The 17,352-nt window shown below is 34.1% G+C and overlaps 1 protein-coding gene across 2 annotated transcripts; it reads right to left on the reverse strand.

Moving 5' to 3' along the window:
* Positions 1-1,384: 1,384 nt before the first annotated feature.
* Positions 1,385-6,568, reverse strand: LOC102581118 (filament-like plant protein 3). 2 transcript variants are annotated; one of them, XM_006355955.2, is made up of 4 exons: positions 5,738-6,557; positions 5,129-5,309; positions 2,859-4,546; positions 1,385-1,845 (listed from the first exon to the last, which is right to left on the reverse strand). In XM_006355955.2, exons 1-4 carry the CDS (start codon positions 5,834-5,836, stop codon positions 1,708-1,710), a joined length of 2,106 nt encoding a protein of 701 aa, XP_006356017.1. In that variant the 5' UTR covers positions 5,837-6,557; the 3' UTR covers positions 1,385-1,707. The 2 variants fall into 2 exon arrangements, with proteins under 2 accessions (XP_006356017.1, XP_006356016.1); XM_006355954.2 differs by having other exon boundaries at positions 1,753-2,017; positions 5,738-6,568.
* Positions 6,569-17,352: the final 10,784 nt, after the last annotated feature.

Genomic DNA, 17,352 nt, shown 5'->3' on the forward strand with positions numbered 1-17,352 from the left:
GAATTAAGAAGAATAATATGGGAAAAAATATTTAATGATAACGAATCAGAAGATATATTAAACCAACAATGGTATGAAATAGACCTACATGATTTAAACCTCGAAAGAATAGAATGGTATGATTTAGAAATAAATTCAGATTAAAATGAACTACGAATATCTACAATATTGGACAGAATCTATGGAAGATATAAAACTATTAGAACAATTAATGGAGGAAAATTTATATATGTATCTAAGAACCCAAGATATGTTATATCTAGAATATATCATAAATAATATTAAAGATATATCAAGATTAAGACACTTAGCAAAAGAATATTATAATAAAATATTTAGCCAAACATAAAATGAATTCCTCACCTACCACACCACCAAAAGGTCAAATAAAATTAAATAAAACAATTCCATACTGATGAATTCCGCATCCCCGAAAAATATCAAATGTAATTTTTAAATGATTAATTTTGAGTAAAATTAATTAATCAAGAAAACCCCCACCAACCCAATTGGAGAATAGCTTGATATGGAAGATATTTGCTCATTTAAAGAATTTTTTTATCTTAGTTTATAGAAATTCACTCTGCCTCAAATTATCAAGATAAGTTTCTTCTTAAATTCACTTACCTACAAATATTAAATTCTTCCAAGAAAGAATTTTATGAATGGATTTATTCTTAAATTTTAACTACATTTTCTGTCATTTTGCTTAAACCTTCATTCACCATGGATGAAATTTAATTTGGGAAAAATGGTGGCTTAAAATGGGGAAGAAGAAGCAAATTTTTTTTTTTAAAATTAACTAAAAAAAAATATTTCACGCGCTAGTCAATGAGTGTATCACACTCATTATGCCATGTAAGCAAAAAGTGTCAAAATGACATAGCGGAATCTTACATGAGGTGTCTAAAATGAACATCACTTAGTTGACGTGTCTAAGTAAAATATCTTGCCAATTTTAGGGGGCCATCGATGGGTTAGACCCAAAATAAACGTGTGCACTTCATGTGAACTATGCAATTTCTAAATCCATATAAAAATCCTAACACTTGGAAAGAGCTATGGAAAAACTTCTGATACAGAATATAACATAAATAAAGTTGTAATTTTATGGTGAATATATATAAATGGAAGGAGAAGTCTATAAGACAAGAGTTGTTAGGATGGTAAGCGCATTTCACTTTCAACATTAAGGTTGTGAGTTCGAGTCACTAAGGAGTAAAGGTGAGAGCGCCTAGGCAGAGGCGAAGCTAGGTGGTGGTTCGTGATTCTTTTTACAAAAGAAGCAGAATATTATCATGTCTTTAACTGAATTAAATAAGTTGTTTATGGAGGAAGATATCGAGAGCTTCAATTATCTTCATGTATATGACTAAGACCAAAGTCCAAACCCATTACTTTTTGGAAGCATTTAATGATGATAATGACCACATACTTTTTCTCGTGAACTTCTGTACAATGAATTTGGAACCTTTGTACTTAAAATATGCACATAACACTCACTAGTACAGCACATGACTATATTTTTTTTGATCTACCTAATAAGTTCATGCCTAAGCACTTATCAAATGGCACCAAAGATTTTGCTATTCCAGCTTTGTAATTTCTTCTGCTATTCAATTGTTCAATCTTAAATTCAACAGCATTATTTCAATCTTAAATTCAACCTCCCTTCAGAAAAGAGCAACTTCTGAAGAGGATGTCATATCATTGTATCTGTAATGGCTCATCTGACTCGATCAAGAAATCATCCATGATAGCAAGGGACTTCAATTGCCAATTAATGGAAGCAATTGTTTTTTGGCACTCTGCAAATCGACTAGCTGCTATTGCCATTTCTTTATCCTGCCATGCACATATTGATATAAATATGAGGAAACACGGACAAAACTTGTTCGTGACTGAAAAACAACTGACAAGGGTTTCCGGAATGTAAATTTGTGCATGCTGCATGCAACATAGAACAAATTACACCAAAATTCCCCCACTTAAATGTAAGTCTTATCTTATCGCTGTCCTGCAAAAGTTTATATCGAGAAGAGATCTTAGATATCAGAATGTCTAGCATTTATTATAAAAGAAAAAGAATGAGTACAATGATTTACACTATCCTCTCACCATAGTGTAAAACATAAGGACTTTCGGAGAATTAAAATCACAAAGCAACACAAAAACTTCTGAAAGTAAAACTGGGTTTTAGTTGTCTCCAAGAACCTACTGAATAAACTGCCATTTTTACCTTATAAGTAACAGGAAACCTGAAAACTTATGAAGCGGTCTTGTCTTTTTTTTTAAGAAATATCATTACTCTAAAGTCTAATGATAGTGACAGCCTTAATATGCTTTATAAGCTAGACAATAAAAGATATGTTCTCACATTCATTCTTAATGTTTATAAACATCAACTGCAGCCAAAGCATACTATGCATTCAATAACATTTTACCCCACCTTCAACACTCAACTTTCAAACATATCTTTTGCAAAGCATACTATGCATTCAATAACATTTTACCCCACCTTCAACACTCAACTTTCAAACATATATTTTGCACGTCCAAATATCTCACCTTAATCATGTATGGACACATACTAAACTAATCATGTATTGTCACATCCTGTGCAACTTAAAATAGCACTGCATGCAGATGACAACCATTTTTTTTTAAATGTTGCAGATCATAAAAATATTATAATTTTTTAATCTCCTCTAGAAGAAAAAAGTCTACGAAAATGAAGGGTCAGCAATTACCAAAACGTTGCTAGTTGATCAGAAAGATCTGTAAGAACTTCTAAGCTATTTTCAAGGTTTTAAATACATACACAAGGGGTTGAACTCTAAAAATATGAGGCAACTGACCTTATTGATTGTAAATTCCCCGAATATAGTTCCTTTCTGATGCTGGGATGCAGATTTTTTCACTGAATTATCAATTTCTAGTTTCTGTAACTTTGCAGCAGTTTTCTGGTGCAAATCCCTTTCCTCGGAAAGCTCCTCTTGAAGAAAATCAACTTTAGAAAGCAATCTTTGAAGCTCCAATTCAGTCACTTTAAGTAGTGACTCTGACACATATTTCTTTGCATTGATAGCTTCAAGTTCAGCCTCAACTCCAGATTTCATTCCTTCCACCATTTCTAGTTGGGTTTGAATCCCTAAACACTTGACTTCAGTTTCCTCCAAGCAAAATTCTAATTTCTTAAGCTTCACATTAATAGCCTCAACTTCAGCCTCAGCAGCTCTTTTTGCTTCATTAGCTGTAATGAGCTGAGCTTGGAGCTCCACAACATCAATCTGTGCTTCTTCTAAGCGTTCAACTAAATTCTTCAGCATAGTATTGGCAGACTCGACTTCTGCCTCAGTTTTCTTCTTTGTTTCATTTGCCATAGATAACTTTGCTTCGAGCTCGACAATCTCAGCCTCCATTTTCTGTGAATGTTCTATTAAGTCTTTAAGCTTGGTTATAGTAGCCTTGAATTCAGCCTCCAGTTTTCTCCTGGCATCATTTTCCATAGATAACTGAGTTCTTACTTCAGTTAAATTGTCCATGGTTTCTTCTAATTGTTCTTTAGATATCTTAAGCTCTCCCTGACACTGAGTTAATTCCATCTCTAATTTCAATTTCTCCTCCTCCATCATTGCCAACTTCTCCACATCAGCTGCCTGACTAATCGTGGCTCCAAGTTCAGTTCTTAAAATGGGTTCACTGATGTGTGCTCCTCTACCATTGCTTCTTTCATACACTATGTCAGGACGTGCTGCAAGCTTCTCCATCTCAAGAAAATCATCCATCAGATTTATCTCTAGAGACGACGCTATAAGGTCTCTTTTATGTGGCTTTCCATGATTATATTGACTCAATTCAGAAACTAAAGCAGAAGACAAGAAGCCAGAACTGTTTTGGTAATTATTATTTGGCTCCAAACCATTCATGTTGCAACTATCATTTTCGACTATAGACAGCTGTTCTCCAGTATTTGATAAACTATGAGTGGAAGGTTCAACATAAGCAGAGGAAGAAGCGCTAGACTTGTGGTGGTTAACGGCTGATTTTTTCCGAACGAATGCCTTAAGCATACGGCATTCTGCTTCAAGGTTAGCAACCTTCTTGATACTCTCGAGTTGTTGTTTGCTGGCCGTTTCAGCAGCATGAGTGCTTAAGTCTCTTTCAGATGTCATTAATTTGAGCTCCTCAGATATGGAAACAAGCTCAATCTTGAGTATTGAGTTCTGTTTCTCCACATATTCAAGCTTACACTGAAGATCTTTGACGTTACTGTCTTTGGCTTTAGAATTTTGCAGTTCAGCCTGGAGCTGAACAAGCTTATTTTCAAGTTCAGACTTTCTAAACTCCCATTCAGAACTTGTCTTGGCCACAGTGACCTGGACATTCTGCTCTTGCTCTTCTCTTGACTGTCGAAGCTGTCTCAGACACTCTTTAAGTGCTCCATCAAGATGACTGATACGCTCTTCAAGGATTGAGTTCTTTTGGTTTGCTGTCTCAACTAGTCTTTTCTGGATCAATACTTCCGCTTCAGCCTTCTCCCATCCTTATAGAATAAAATTATTGACAAAAAAGAAATGTCAAAAGCAAATACCTAACTGGCAGACATTTATATATTATACCATGTTATCAATCAGTTGTGTAGAAACTATTATTAAATAATCAATTTTAGGATTCGACTTCATTAAAGACCTTCAACTCAAGATGCAAAGGAGTTTGTATCTCCACTTTCACAACCAATTCATTGATTATGAGTCCTTAAACATCATTGACATAGCAAAGCCCAAGTAAATGGAAAACTCAATAATTACAACAAATCTTCGTCAAGAAACTGTTACCGACACAGCTAATAAAGAGCAAACCAATGATCTATGTTTGTGCAACAAGCCTGTGAACCTTTAATCTGAATATGATAGAGGATAAAACATAATATTGAGTTCAGCTACTATAATATAAATTAGAAGTAAGAGTACGTAGTAGTTATCATTGTCTTTTAAGGTGACCTTTAACAATTAAAACTATCAAGAAAGGACAAAAAATCATACTGGTATTGTTAATGATTAGCATTAAAGACAACTAGTGAAGTCGCAGAACGAGTTCCAGCATAAGATAGGAAATAAGGTTCTACCTGAGACAGCTTCCTCGGCTACTTTTGCATGTTGCTTTACCAAGTCTTCCTTCTCGCGGATAGTCTCAAGAGCTTCTGATAATTTAGCTGATAGAGTCTTAACAGTTTCATTAAGTTCTTCATCGGTGGGAGCTGTTTTAGATGTGACTTCAGGTGATTGAATGTTGTGATTCAGAAGAACCTTCAGAAACAAACAAAGATCAATCAGCAAGCATACATCATAAAAAGAGGACTTCACTACACCAATATTTCATTATCTTTTCATTTCATTAAAATGATAATTACATTTTTCTAACGTACATCTCCCAGTTTCGATTTTGATCAAAGGCAGGAGTTTGGGGGAAAAGTTACAAGGTAGCAAGCATTAGCATATCATATACCTCTTTCTTCCCACATATTAAAGAAATGATATTGGGATGGAACCTACTAATGATTTGAAATCCATGACAGGTAAGTGTATAGCGCAAAGTTATACATTTCTTTTTAACAAGAGACCTAAGATATCTGATACATTCGAGGTAGAGATAATTAGTTGAGCAGTCAAAGCAGTGAGATATGAAAGAAAATGAATGATTATGGAAGTAGCAAATAAGTGGATAAAACAGAAACCTGATCATCTGAGAAATGGGATGAAATGGATCCAGCAGAGCTTTCAGTTTCACCACTAGGACTCGACTTCCTCCGCCACAACCAACTCCGCCGGTCCATCCAAACTCTACCTCCTCATTTTTTATCTCAACAAAAAAATTAATAAGCAAAATACCAAACGGAACCCCTTTACCTAAACAATTGAAAATGGGGGCTGCCTTTGATTACAATTCACATCTCACAATCACTACCTAATACTATTTCAAGTTGGAGGCATTTCAATTTCAAACTATACACTAGAATGAGTTGTTGATATCCATTCCCCATAAACAATCATTACTCTGAAACCCAAACAGAGGAAAATTGGGGATAAACCACACAAAAACTGAAAAAGATTGTGACCCACCAGAAAAAGATACCCCTCCCCAATCCCCCATAAAATAAAAATAAAAGTCAAGCCTTTCCTACCAGAAAAATCAATTTTATATATACATCATCCATGCAAAGTAAACCTACCCACACAAAAATTACCATCATAGAATCTTCATCGAATACTGAAAAAGCAAACACAGGCCTAAACAATTATCCCCAAAAAAACATTTATACACAAGTATTTCCCATTAAAAAGTAAGATTGGAGCTTTTTGACAGTGTATACTCATAGCAATAATATCAATAGGAGAAGCTGGTGAGTGAAGACAAAGGTAACTTTGCTTTCCTTGTTTTTTCATCAAAAGAAGACAATGACATCTTTTTTTTTCTATAAAATAATTGTTTTTATAGTCTTAGCTTGTAAGTTGTAACAAATAAAAGATTATTCCCGCGCATGTATTTGCAACATTTTCAAAGGTATAATAATAATTCATCTTAGTGGGTACCTCGACGATGGCGAGAGGACAAACAACAGACTTATATCAATGGCAAAAATTCCGGAATTAAAATATGTAAAATATTAAGATTGGCGTCTAACCATCTTCTTCTCACTAGGGCCGGGACCAAATTAAATAAAAATATTAAAAAGAGGGTGGACCAGAGTTTGGAAACTTTAAAACAAGAAAAAATAAGTGGACCAAAGTTTGTTACCCTTTATGTTAATAAAAAATAATAAAATAATTCAAAATTCCTTCACGTTATACATGTAACATGTTTTGTCAAGTATCATATATCATCATCATATATTACTAAATCATGGAAGGATCTAAATCAAAAATTAAATTACAAAAATATCCGTTAATCATATATATATATATATATACATATTTTTTTATATTTTTTTTTACTAATTACTAAAAGTGGGAAGGATCTAAATCAAAAGTTGAATTATGAAAATATCCTTTGAGTATTAATTTATTTTCTTAAAATTATTTAAAATATTATTTTTTTCATTTAATATTTATTTTGGGATTCAATGAATTTTGTCTGTTCGTATTATGATAATTAATACTCCTATTTCCAAGACTTACAATTCAATACACATTATTAAATTGCAAGTTATTATTAGCAAGAAAAAAACAACAATCTTTACATCTTTCACATAGTAATAGTGATGATTTTTCATAATCATAGTAACTATGAATTTTTTAATAATTAGTCATAATGATCCTAACTTAATAAATAAACCTAACTAAAAATACCACTACAAAGTCATACGCAAATAGTCATCGCTACTAACTCACATTCTGGACAGTCGCAACGCCCATGTAATCCCAACATATGCAACTTTTAGCTTTTCTCTCTTCAAAACAATCGAACGTCCAACACTGTTCCACATCAAACACCCAACTTCTGCAAACAACGAGCAGGTGTGGAAAAAATTGAAAACATGTAAATATTTGCCTACAACGCCTACAAATTAATAGACGCCAATATGTCATTACTCAGTTTGGAGAAACGATGCTTCAGTCTTCAAAGAAAATTTTTCATTTTCAAGAACAACTTATTTTCGAACAGCCATATGCCTTTTTGCTGCCATGACGGATTAGCCGATTAGGTAATAGTATTTGTACAAATTTGAGTAGATGATATTGTCGTCTGAATCTTCCTTATTTGTTCAATGTTGATGATATTATTGAGAAAAAAACATTTGTTATCATACACACGATGGTGGTTCATCGTCTCTGCTACAAATCTTTGTCTGATCTATTAAACTTCTCCGAGGATGGGTCATGTGCGCACAAAGACCATGAAGAAGTCATCGCGAGAAGAGCAGTGCATGAGGTTTTGGATGGAAATACTAATAAGAGAACAGTTGCAAAGATTTTGTGGAACGTGGAAGTATTGCTTTTGGTAGATTATATGTTAGTTTCCCTAGATTTTCTTTAATGAGTCTTACAAACTCATTTCATTGTTGAGACATAAATGATGAACATCCCTTTATTGATTATTTTTTTACTTTTTAAAAGAAATAATATTGGGCAAGAGAACATTAAAGGATAAACAGAACTTCCCTCACAACAAGGAGTTCTGGTAAGTAATTTTCACTCTTTCATCACTAATACTATGACAAAAGGTTTTTTGAGAAGATAAACCCATAATCTGAGAGAACTGGACTTGGGATAAAGTGAAGTGTAGGACCTAAGTTGAGGTCGACTCAGTCATGGATTGTCTGTTTGTTTGTTCTCTTAATTTGAAGATACTTCGGCTAAGTCAAGTTGTTCCCCTTGAGAAGCTTCCAGAACTATTGTGTTGTGCTTTTTAATTAGTTGAATTTGGTATAGGTCCCTACTCTTCAAAGCAATGTCTATGTTTCCTTGAAGCTCGAAGAAGCTTTTTCAGGATGCAAGAGACTTGAAGGGCATGATAGCCTTGAAGGCAAGGGATTCTAAGAGAGGCACACAACATTCTACATTCTAATCGTCTTGTGATTTATGTTGATGGCAGGGATATCTAAGATAAAAATAATTATATGCACTATGAAGGTATGGATGATTCAAGGCTCCAGATAATTTCCACTCATAAGGATGGCTAAAACAATTCACCTTTTCTGAAAGTTGAAGTTCTCAACCCGTAAATGAGTAGGATCTGAAAGATAGATTATTTGGTTGTGTAATTCTCCTATGCAATAGCCATATGACAAATTTATCAACTAGAATTAGAAGCTTATATGCTACATACTGTTTTATTCATCTGTTCTCTTTTCTTGTGACATTAGAAGTATTTCCTCCCAGCGGCTCTTAATCTTTCTTGCTACAAGCTTGGTATAATGGTATTGTCACTTTGTTTTTAAGACATTTCAATTTAAATGAATGTAGTACATGTACTCTAGATTACATTTATGAGCGCTTGCCGCTTCCTTTAAGGACCTTTAAGAACTTAGGGTGTTTCGTTCTAATCCCTTTGGTCTACAGCCAATGTTTCCCTGACAAAGCAAGGCCTTGTAGCTTTCTCAGATGGCTTCCCTAAGCTCCAAATAATTTTACACTTCTCCCACTACATGACGTAGGTCTCTTTGGTTTCGATTGCTAGAAACTGTCCTAATATGATCCACTTTTGCATACACCACTCTTGAACCACTTGATACTGGTTGTAGGGCAATAGAGGAATAATGCAAGGCCTTGCACTGACTTACTTTTCCTTGCCTTCAGGCTCATATGTTCAAATAATATTCAATCATGTGATAAGTTAATCCACTGATAAATCACATCAACTTAAATGTTATTGTTTACAAAAATAAGTATTTACTCAAATATTTATGTTATTAATGTTATCACACAAACAAGTTATTACATAACCCGACATACATGTGCAACGCAAGTGCCGTAAAACTAGTATTACTAAAAGTGGGAAGGATCTAAATCAAAAGTTGAATTACGAAAATATCCTTTAAGTATTAATTTATTTTCTTAAAATTATTTAAAGTATTATTTTTTTCATTTAATATTTATTTTGGGATTCAATGAATTTTGATTGTTTGTATTATGGTAATTAATACTCCTATTTCCAAGTCTTACAATTCAATACACATTATTAAATTGCAAGTTATTATTAGCAAGAAAAAAACAACAATCTTTACATCTTCCACGTAGTAATAGTGATGATTTTTCATAATCATAGTAACTATGATTTTTTTTATAATTAGTCATAATGATTTTCTATTACACATTTAATATATTTGAATTCTTTTACATATTTTATCCTTAGATTACAGTTTTATTTCTACATTATATTTAAATGTTATAAATTGTTTAATAAATTAAATATTAAATAGTAAAGCATTATATTAATATACATAAATTACCACTAACTCATCATTATGTAAATATATGTAACACCCACTAATTATGTTCATTATGTTTTTTACTCTCATCTCTCATCGATAATCTCAAATGGATTAATATCATATTTATGACAACTCTTTGTGTTCCTCAATGTTATCCTATCAATAGTGACATTTGACACAATAACGTACCCATTTAAACCAATTAAAAAAAAGCATGAGAAAATCTCTATGCTCTCTTCTCATGTCTCTTTTTATTTGTTTAGTTTAACCTTTATGTTTCTTGTTTGTTTTTATTGTACAACTTTCTATTGTTGTGTTGTTATTATTATTGAGAATTTACCATTGTTTTGTTGCTTTGTATACATTAGCCTATCATATGGTATTTTAGTATCCTCATTTGAATCTTGAATTTGTGCAATAGTTAGTTATTTTTTTTTACTTTATACACTTTTAGTCAATTTTATAGTTAAAAGTATATTTTCTAAATTTTGAGGATATATGTAGTTCCTATTGAAACAATGATGGATTTTGCAATACAAAATTTACATGAAGTATTTTGGGATAAACGCGTGCAACACACGTTACCAGATCTAGTAATAATTAAAAATAGAGAAAACACATAAAATCCTCCCGAACTTGGCGTGACAACTTACTTTATCACTTTAACTTTACATATTATTATTTACCCCCCCCCCCCGCCACCGCAATCTTATTTGAAATGAATTTAATATCACCTCAAGATTATAATATCATTCTCACAGTGTCAAGTGCATCTCACATGCGCCATGTCATCGGCACATCAGTGCCACGTCAATGACACCTTGAAAATGATTTATATTTTGATTTTTTAGTTCTTTTTTTATTTCTTTTTATTTATCAACAATTTTAGAAATAAAAAAAATTAGGAAAAAAAGAGGATTAATCTAACATTAATTTTTTTTTAAAGTTCATCACCATTAACACAAACATTGCCATAAATAGTGATTTTGAAGCAACAATTTTCAACACCTACATTCTTCTCTTTTCAATTTTCAAAATTAGTGATATCAATTTTGATTCAGATCTTGAAAAAAATAAGACCCTCTTCTTAAAATCGAATTTGATATGAGCGAAAGATAAGAAGTAAAGAAAAAAATGGTTGGGGGTTCGACAACCAAGGAGAAAAAGGTGAGAAAAATGGTGGTTGAAGGCAGGAAAGTTTGGAGCAGGAGAAAGCGGGTGGGGTGTGGAGTTTGACGAATAGGAAATGGTGTGGGGAGTTTCGAAGAAGAACAAAGTGGGGGAGGGGGGTTCGAATAAGAAGAATGAGGTGGTGCAATGGTTGCTGAAGGCGACAGGGGGTGGTGGGGTGTGGGGAAGAAGAAAGGGTGGGGATGCTAGTAGCTAAGGGTGGGATGGTGGTGTGTGAGGAAGATGAAGTAAGAAAAATAATTGGCTGAAAAAAAAGGGACCCACTTATATTTTTCACTTTATTTTTTTGGCAATACGCGCTTTTATTTTTTTAACTCGCCACATTAGCGATTTGGGTGCATTTAAATTCACTTGATATGAGATTAGGGGGGTAAAGAATTACGTATAAAGTTAAAGTGCTGAAGTAAGTTGTTCTGCCAAGTTCAGAAAGGTTTTTATGTGTTTACTCTTAAAAATATGGATGTTGCTTTTTATTTCTTAAACTATGACATTTCCTATCAGCAACTGTTAACAAAAGATAAATAAGAAGTTATACATTAAAAAGGATTTTTTTTTTTCTAATTTGATTCTTGATTTTTGGCTTATCTATTTGTTCTTCTTCTTTAGAATCCAATAAGAAATAATCAATAATAGTAAACCTCATTACAAATTAAAAATAAAGTTCACCTATCTTACGAATCTCCTTTCCTTCTATTCATCATATTTTTGGTTTTGACCCAGTGAAAAATAGGGTTGATGGTGTTGGTTAATAAAGGAGGAGAGAGGAGAGCCTTATGGTATGCTCACTTCTGCATTTTTACTTACGTTCTCTAGATTCTCACTCTATTTTTAGTGGGGACGTAGTACGTGAATGGCGGTTCTAAGACGGGGGAATAATTCCTCTCCCAAAAAAGAAGCTAGAATATTTCTAGTGATACAATTTTCACGTCTGTGAATCGAATCTTTTTTTATCATTCCATTCTGTTCTTACGTTAGTTGGTTCAGAATCTATGTGATGGTTCGAAAGTCATTTTAAATATTCTTCACACCCCCAAAGAGATAGATTTCTTATATTATGCCTTGGTCGTCAAAATAAAGGGGCATAACAGCCTTAAAGTACCATTTCAAGTCATAGAGGTCTTCAAGCCTTGGAATTTCGAATCACGTTGAATGGTTGTGGTTTCGCTACTCAAGTCTGGAGTTTCTAGGTGAGACATTTGGTTCACACCAAAAAACTGTCTCTACAACAAGCTCCTCAATTTGACCCGATCTGTCATGCTTTCGACATCGCCATCAGGATCGTTGAGGCTCCATGAAGATGAATTTACTTCATTGGGAAGACGTAGTACTCATTAGTGAGCATTAAATGACCAACGATTATGGATTCCACTACCTTTATGCCATAGTCTAAACTTGTTCATCCCAATGGTCGACCTTGACATCAAGTTGGGTTACTCAATCCTAGAGTGATTCCTTAACAACATTTGTTGCTAACATCACTCCATTTCTATCATCATGTACATGGTACAACAAAAAGAGAATAAATAGAAATCAAAAGGGTTTTACCCAGAACTCCACTCTGATACCTACTAAAGAGAAATATGTACGTTTACGAGTAGAGAGTTTGCCTGAGTCGTGCGGCCCTAGGTAACACCTTGTTTAGTGTAGCACCTAGGTTCCACCTTCTCCTTGTTGAGCTTTGCTTCTAATCTTTCTTCGGGTCTCTAGTTTGTTACCTTCTACTACCGATCTTCTTCCTCTTTTGCTACTAGAGATACTGGATATCGACCTAAGAGATACTAGACTAGAGAGGAAGTGACGCTATTATTGATGGAGTGGTGCTACCTCTTGATCTAAGAATCATGGCAGACGTAATTGAAATATGCACCTGGAGTTAAATCACATTGGTATAAACAAAAGATAAAAAGGGAGGAAAGAAGCAAGGGACTGAGTGACGAAGCGAGGTTTGGAACCCTTCAATTGCAAAGTAGCTAATGCCTCTCACAATGGGTAGGATTATTGCATTAATTATATTTGACTCTTCTATTTTATAATATATAGAGTTGGGGTATGTTGAAGGGGAGGGGAAGCCAATTTAAATATAGTGTCACCATAACCCTAAGAAAACAAGATTGGGTTTGTGTGTAGACTATCATTGGTTCTGTCTATTCTACCAAACCACATGACATAGCCATAGATCAATCCCGGGAAGTCCTCTCCTTAGAGTCAAGTGGCTTTCAGCTTCTCCTTTCTTTAATTCACAGGCACAAGAGGTCAAATTCCGATTGTTGCGAAAGTTACTGAATGATTCCATTTCATTCTAATTCTATCTAAGAAGAAAAAAATCACGCTAGACAGGATTTGAACATACAACATGGGGTTGGATACCCACGTTCTACCTAATTGAACTAAGAGTGTTTTCTTATCACAGTAAATACAACAGTAAAGATAAATGATTCTTTTTGTATCCCCAATACATATTGCATGCATATAGTCTCATGAAATGAAAATTTGTATGTCCAATTTAAATCAACCTCAATGGATGCCTCATACTACCTAGAGGGGAAGAATAGGTAGGCATGACATGATTCGAACCCTTGACATTTTTTAACCAATACAAAGGTGCTACAAAACTATGCTACATCCCTTTGCATTAGTCTACAACATTTTTGTTGTAGACAATCTCTGCCCACCACTCTCCCTATAGGTCGAGCATCCTTTTAAAAAAAATTCTACATCGTTATTTTTTTCATAGATATCTAATTTATCGTTACATTTCTTTTTTTTGGTCTTTATTAATTTATATACTCATCATCATCTCGTCACTCCTACCAATGCTTACTTATAGCTAAGCAAAAAAGGCTTCTAAATAAGAATCCCTTTGAGTAAGCGAGACTTTCCCAATAGGAAGATTTGCATGTAACAAAGATCCAAATTACATGTATCCGGTTAAGCAAGCCCTACCACCAGCTTCTACCCAAAAAAAGGGTGACCACCTAGCACGAAAGTTTGATTTACAAAGTAAGATAAGGAGAGAAGCAAGGGCATGTCAGTTGCACAAAAGCCATTGCGCGTTAGCATATCCTTTTTCTTTCTCGTTAGCGCTGTTTGTTGATTTTTGAAAGAAGAGGTAGATCTTAAAGAAGTGAAGCGAGCTTAGAATATCAGTTTCTTACATTTTTCCAAGATCCTTTGATATCTTATTAGTTATGTGTTTTCGCTCCTTTACATTAAGTCTTTTGTGTTATCAATGAAACCGAAAAACAACAAGTGCCTTTCGTATAGATCAAACTTGTAGCTTGATTCTTTACACATTGTATACTAGGAAGAATTGTAGTAAATTGTTCGATAACACTTCTCCCTATTTATTTCTCAATGATATCCGACGATCAACAAATTTCCCGTGAAACTCTTTAATTTTGTTGAAGTTCATTCTTATTCTTACGAAGCAATTAGCATTTCTTGTTGATTGTCCCATGGACTAGACCTATTCTGATTCTAACTTATCTATCGCTATGCTGTTACGAAGGACTAGAAAAATTGAAATAACAAAATTCTTGGTTCATCTCAATGGGTTCAGAAATCAAACGTTTCTCTAGATCATCATAACATACTTCCACATATCACTTAGAGGAATGTCTTTTTGTAATGGATGGTCCTCAAAACAATATTTTATTGATATGTGACATAGATCTTGATGATTGATGGAAGAAACACCAAAAATGTCCCAAACTTCTCGCTCCCTCCGTTCGACTAATGGAAATAGACTAACTACCGAAGATATTCGTGCTACTTTGTCTGCACTAGTTTATACATGAATGTGTGAGTTATATCGAGTACTAAGTAAACTGTGGACCATTTCAAATCTTTGTTCCAAGAGGTATAATAAACTCCACAAATATCGATCGAAACTTGAACCCTTGTATAGGTATGCAATTTCAGAAAACACAACAATTGAAATAGGCAGTCTGTATTGGTATCAGATCTATTTCCATGTTCTGATCTTTCCTTTTTTTTACCCATTTCTTGGGTAAAGTGTTCCAATTATATTTGATAATGAATTGGTTATCAATAAAGAGAAAGATATTTTACTTCTGATTCCGCTTCTTGCTCTTCTAATTTAGAAAGACTTATCAAAAATAGCTTGTTGGGTTAATCTGACCAAGAAAGGTATGGGACTGTTGGACATTGCTTGGATTGAGCTAGGCTACATAGTGATTACAAGCACCCTCAGTACACACTTTATATATATATATATATATATATATATGGCGTATGGGACCAGATTGGTGACTGTTGTGGTTGTTCTTTGTTGGGTATCTGACACCCCACAAGTTGACTAGTTCTGAGCTAGGAGATTTTCCTTTGGATCATTATGACGCTCGTTAAACGGTTCAAGTAGAAGTAAGTGGGTAAAGTAGTAAGCCTCATATTAATCCATATCCATAAGAGACAATATGAGCAAAAGACAGGAACCCATAAATCCCATAGAAAAGAACTCACTCTGAGGGGAGTGAGGTGGGTATTCAAAAAGGAGAGCCGCGGGGTCTTCCCTTCACGCCATGTCGACTCCTTCTTTTCTTAAATTTAGAATTTGATCACTCTGAACTTACACTCTTTTGTATCGTGAAACTTTTGACATATGTTGATACTCCATATATTTGAGACCTTTCGTAAGTAACAAATTGATTTTTGTCTTTTTCATTTGTAGAATATTTTTATTCCATAGGATCGTATTAAAAATTATTTCTATCATTCTTATACCTTGATTTGGGAAAATCTTTTTCGTCCATATCCTCTGTCATAGTATCGTATTTTTTTTATTTATATATTTACCAAATCCTTCTTCATCAAATAAACTTTGATTTGGGCAAGTCTTTTTCTTCCATTTCTTCTCTCAGATTATCAATATTTTCATATTTGTTTAGATCTTCACCTAATTCTCCTTTGTCATATAAACTTGTTCAAAAAATAAATTCACCACAAGTAAATAATATTTTATTCAATTGTGGTGGTTTGTAATCATTAAAATTAACATGTGAAATATTGGACCTAACACTCTCTACCTTATTGTTGATGGCAAATCATTGAGTAGAAGACTTCCAATTTCATCTTAGCATATATCCCGCTTGGTTAGTACATTTAAAGTACTGATGCATACTTTTGCGCTACATTATTGTATGATGTAAGTTCAGGCGCTCACCATCCAGACCGCACTTAGCTTGACTTCCAATCCGTACTCTGCAACTTCTAAGGTGAGTCCTCATAGTTCGAGGATTATAGACATGCTTTACTTTTCAGTATTCACTTTTTAATTTCTGTCTTGTTAGAGTTAGCTGGGGGCATATCCCAGCAACTCAGATTAGTTAGAGGCTTTCAGACATAGATTAGATCCATGTTGAGTTGTTAGTGTTTTTTGAGTCATCAATATACTCTTCATATACTTTGTATATTCAGACATGTTGGCCTTTTCCCCATTTCAAATATTAAACTGTTTCTAGTTTCCACACAGTGCACATTTTAAGTGAACTTCTATAGATTTGATATGCCATGTGTTAGCTTGGGGTAATTTGTGACACTAATAACCATATTGCATCTAGGGGGTAGCCTGGGGGGATGACAAACTTTGTATCAGAGCATCAGGTTTAAGAGTCCTAGGATGTTTGAAAGCTATACTAAGTAGAGTCTCTTTCCTATGAGGGAGATGCTACTAGGTATTCTAAGAAAAATTTCACTTTTGTTGCTATCTTTATCATGCACTGAGGTGTGATCCAACTACTCCCTTCTAATTCGTCGTTATGTGTTTCAGTGATCATACCTCCTCGTAGAGCTAACACACATAATGCGAACATAGTTCCTCCAGTCCCGGACCATGAGGTTACTAATGTAGAGTTCCGTAATGCGATCAAGTTATTGGGTCAAACTATAGCCAGCCAGACCAATTAGCAGGCCCCAGTTCCTGCAAACAGCACTGGTGGATCAGCTGCAACCAGGGTTTCAGACATTGTTCATATGAATCTGCAACAGTTCTAGGGTTAAAGGTTGGTGAAGACCCTTAGAATTTCATTGATGATATCAAGAAGATTGTGTAAGTAATGCAAGTGATTGGTCTTGATAGTGTTGAACAAACATCCTATCAACTTAAGGATGTGTCTCATATATGGTTCACATAATGGAAATACAATAGGGGTGCAGATGCAACTCCTATGACATGAGACTATTTTACACTAGCTTTTCTGGAAAAGTTC

The sequence above is a fragment of the Solanum tuberosum genome, unplaced genomic scaffold, assembly GCF_000226075.1.
Source record: "Solanum tuberosum cultivar DM 1-3 516 R44 unplaced genomic scaffold, SolTub_3.0 scf00212, whole genome shotgun sequence".
Lineage (NCBI taxonomy): Eukaryota > Viridiplantae > Streptophyta > Magnoliopsida > Solanales > Solanaceae > Solanum > Solanum tuberosum.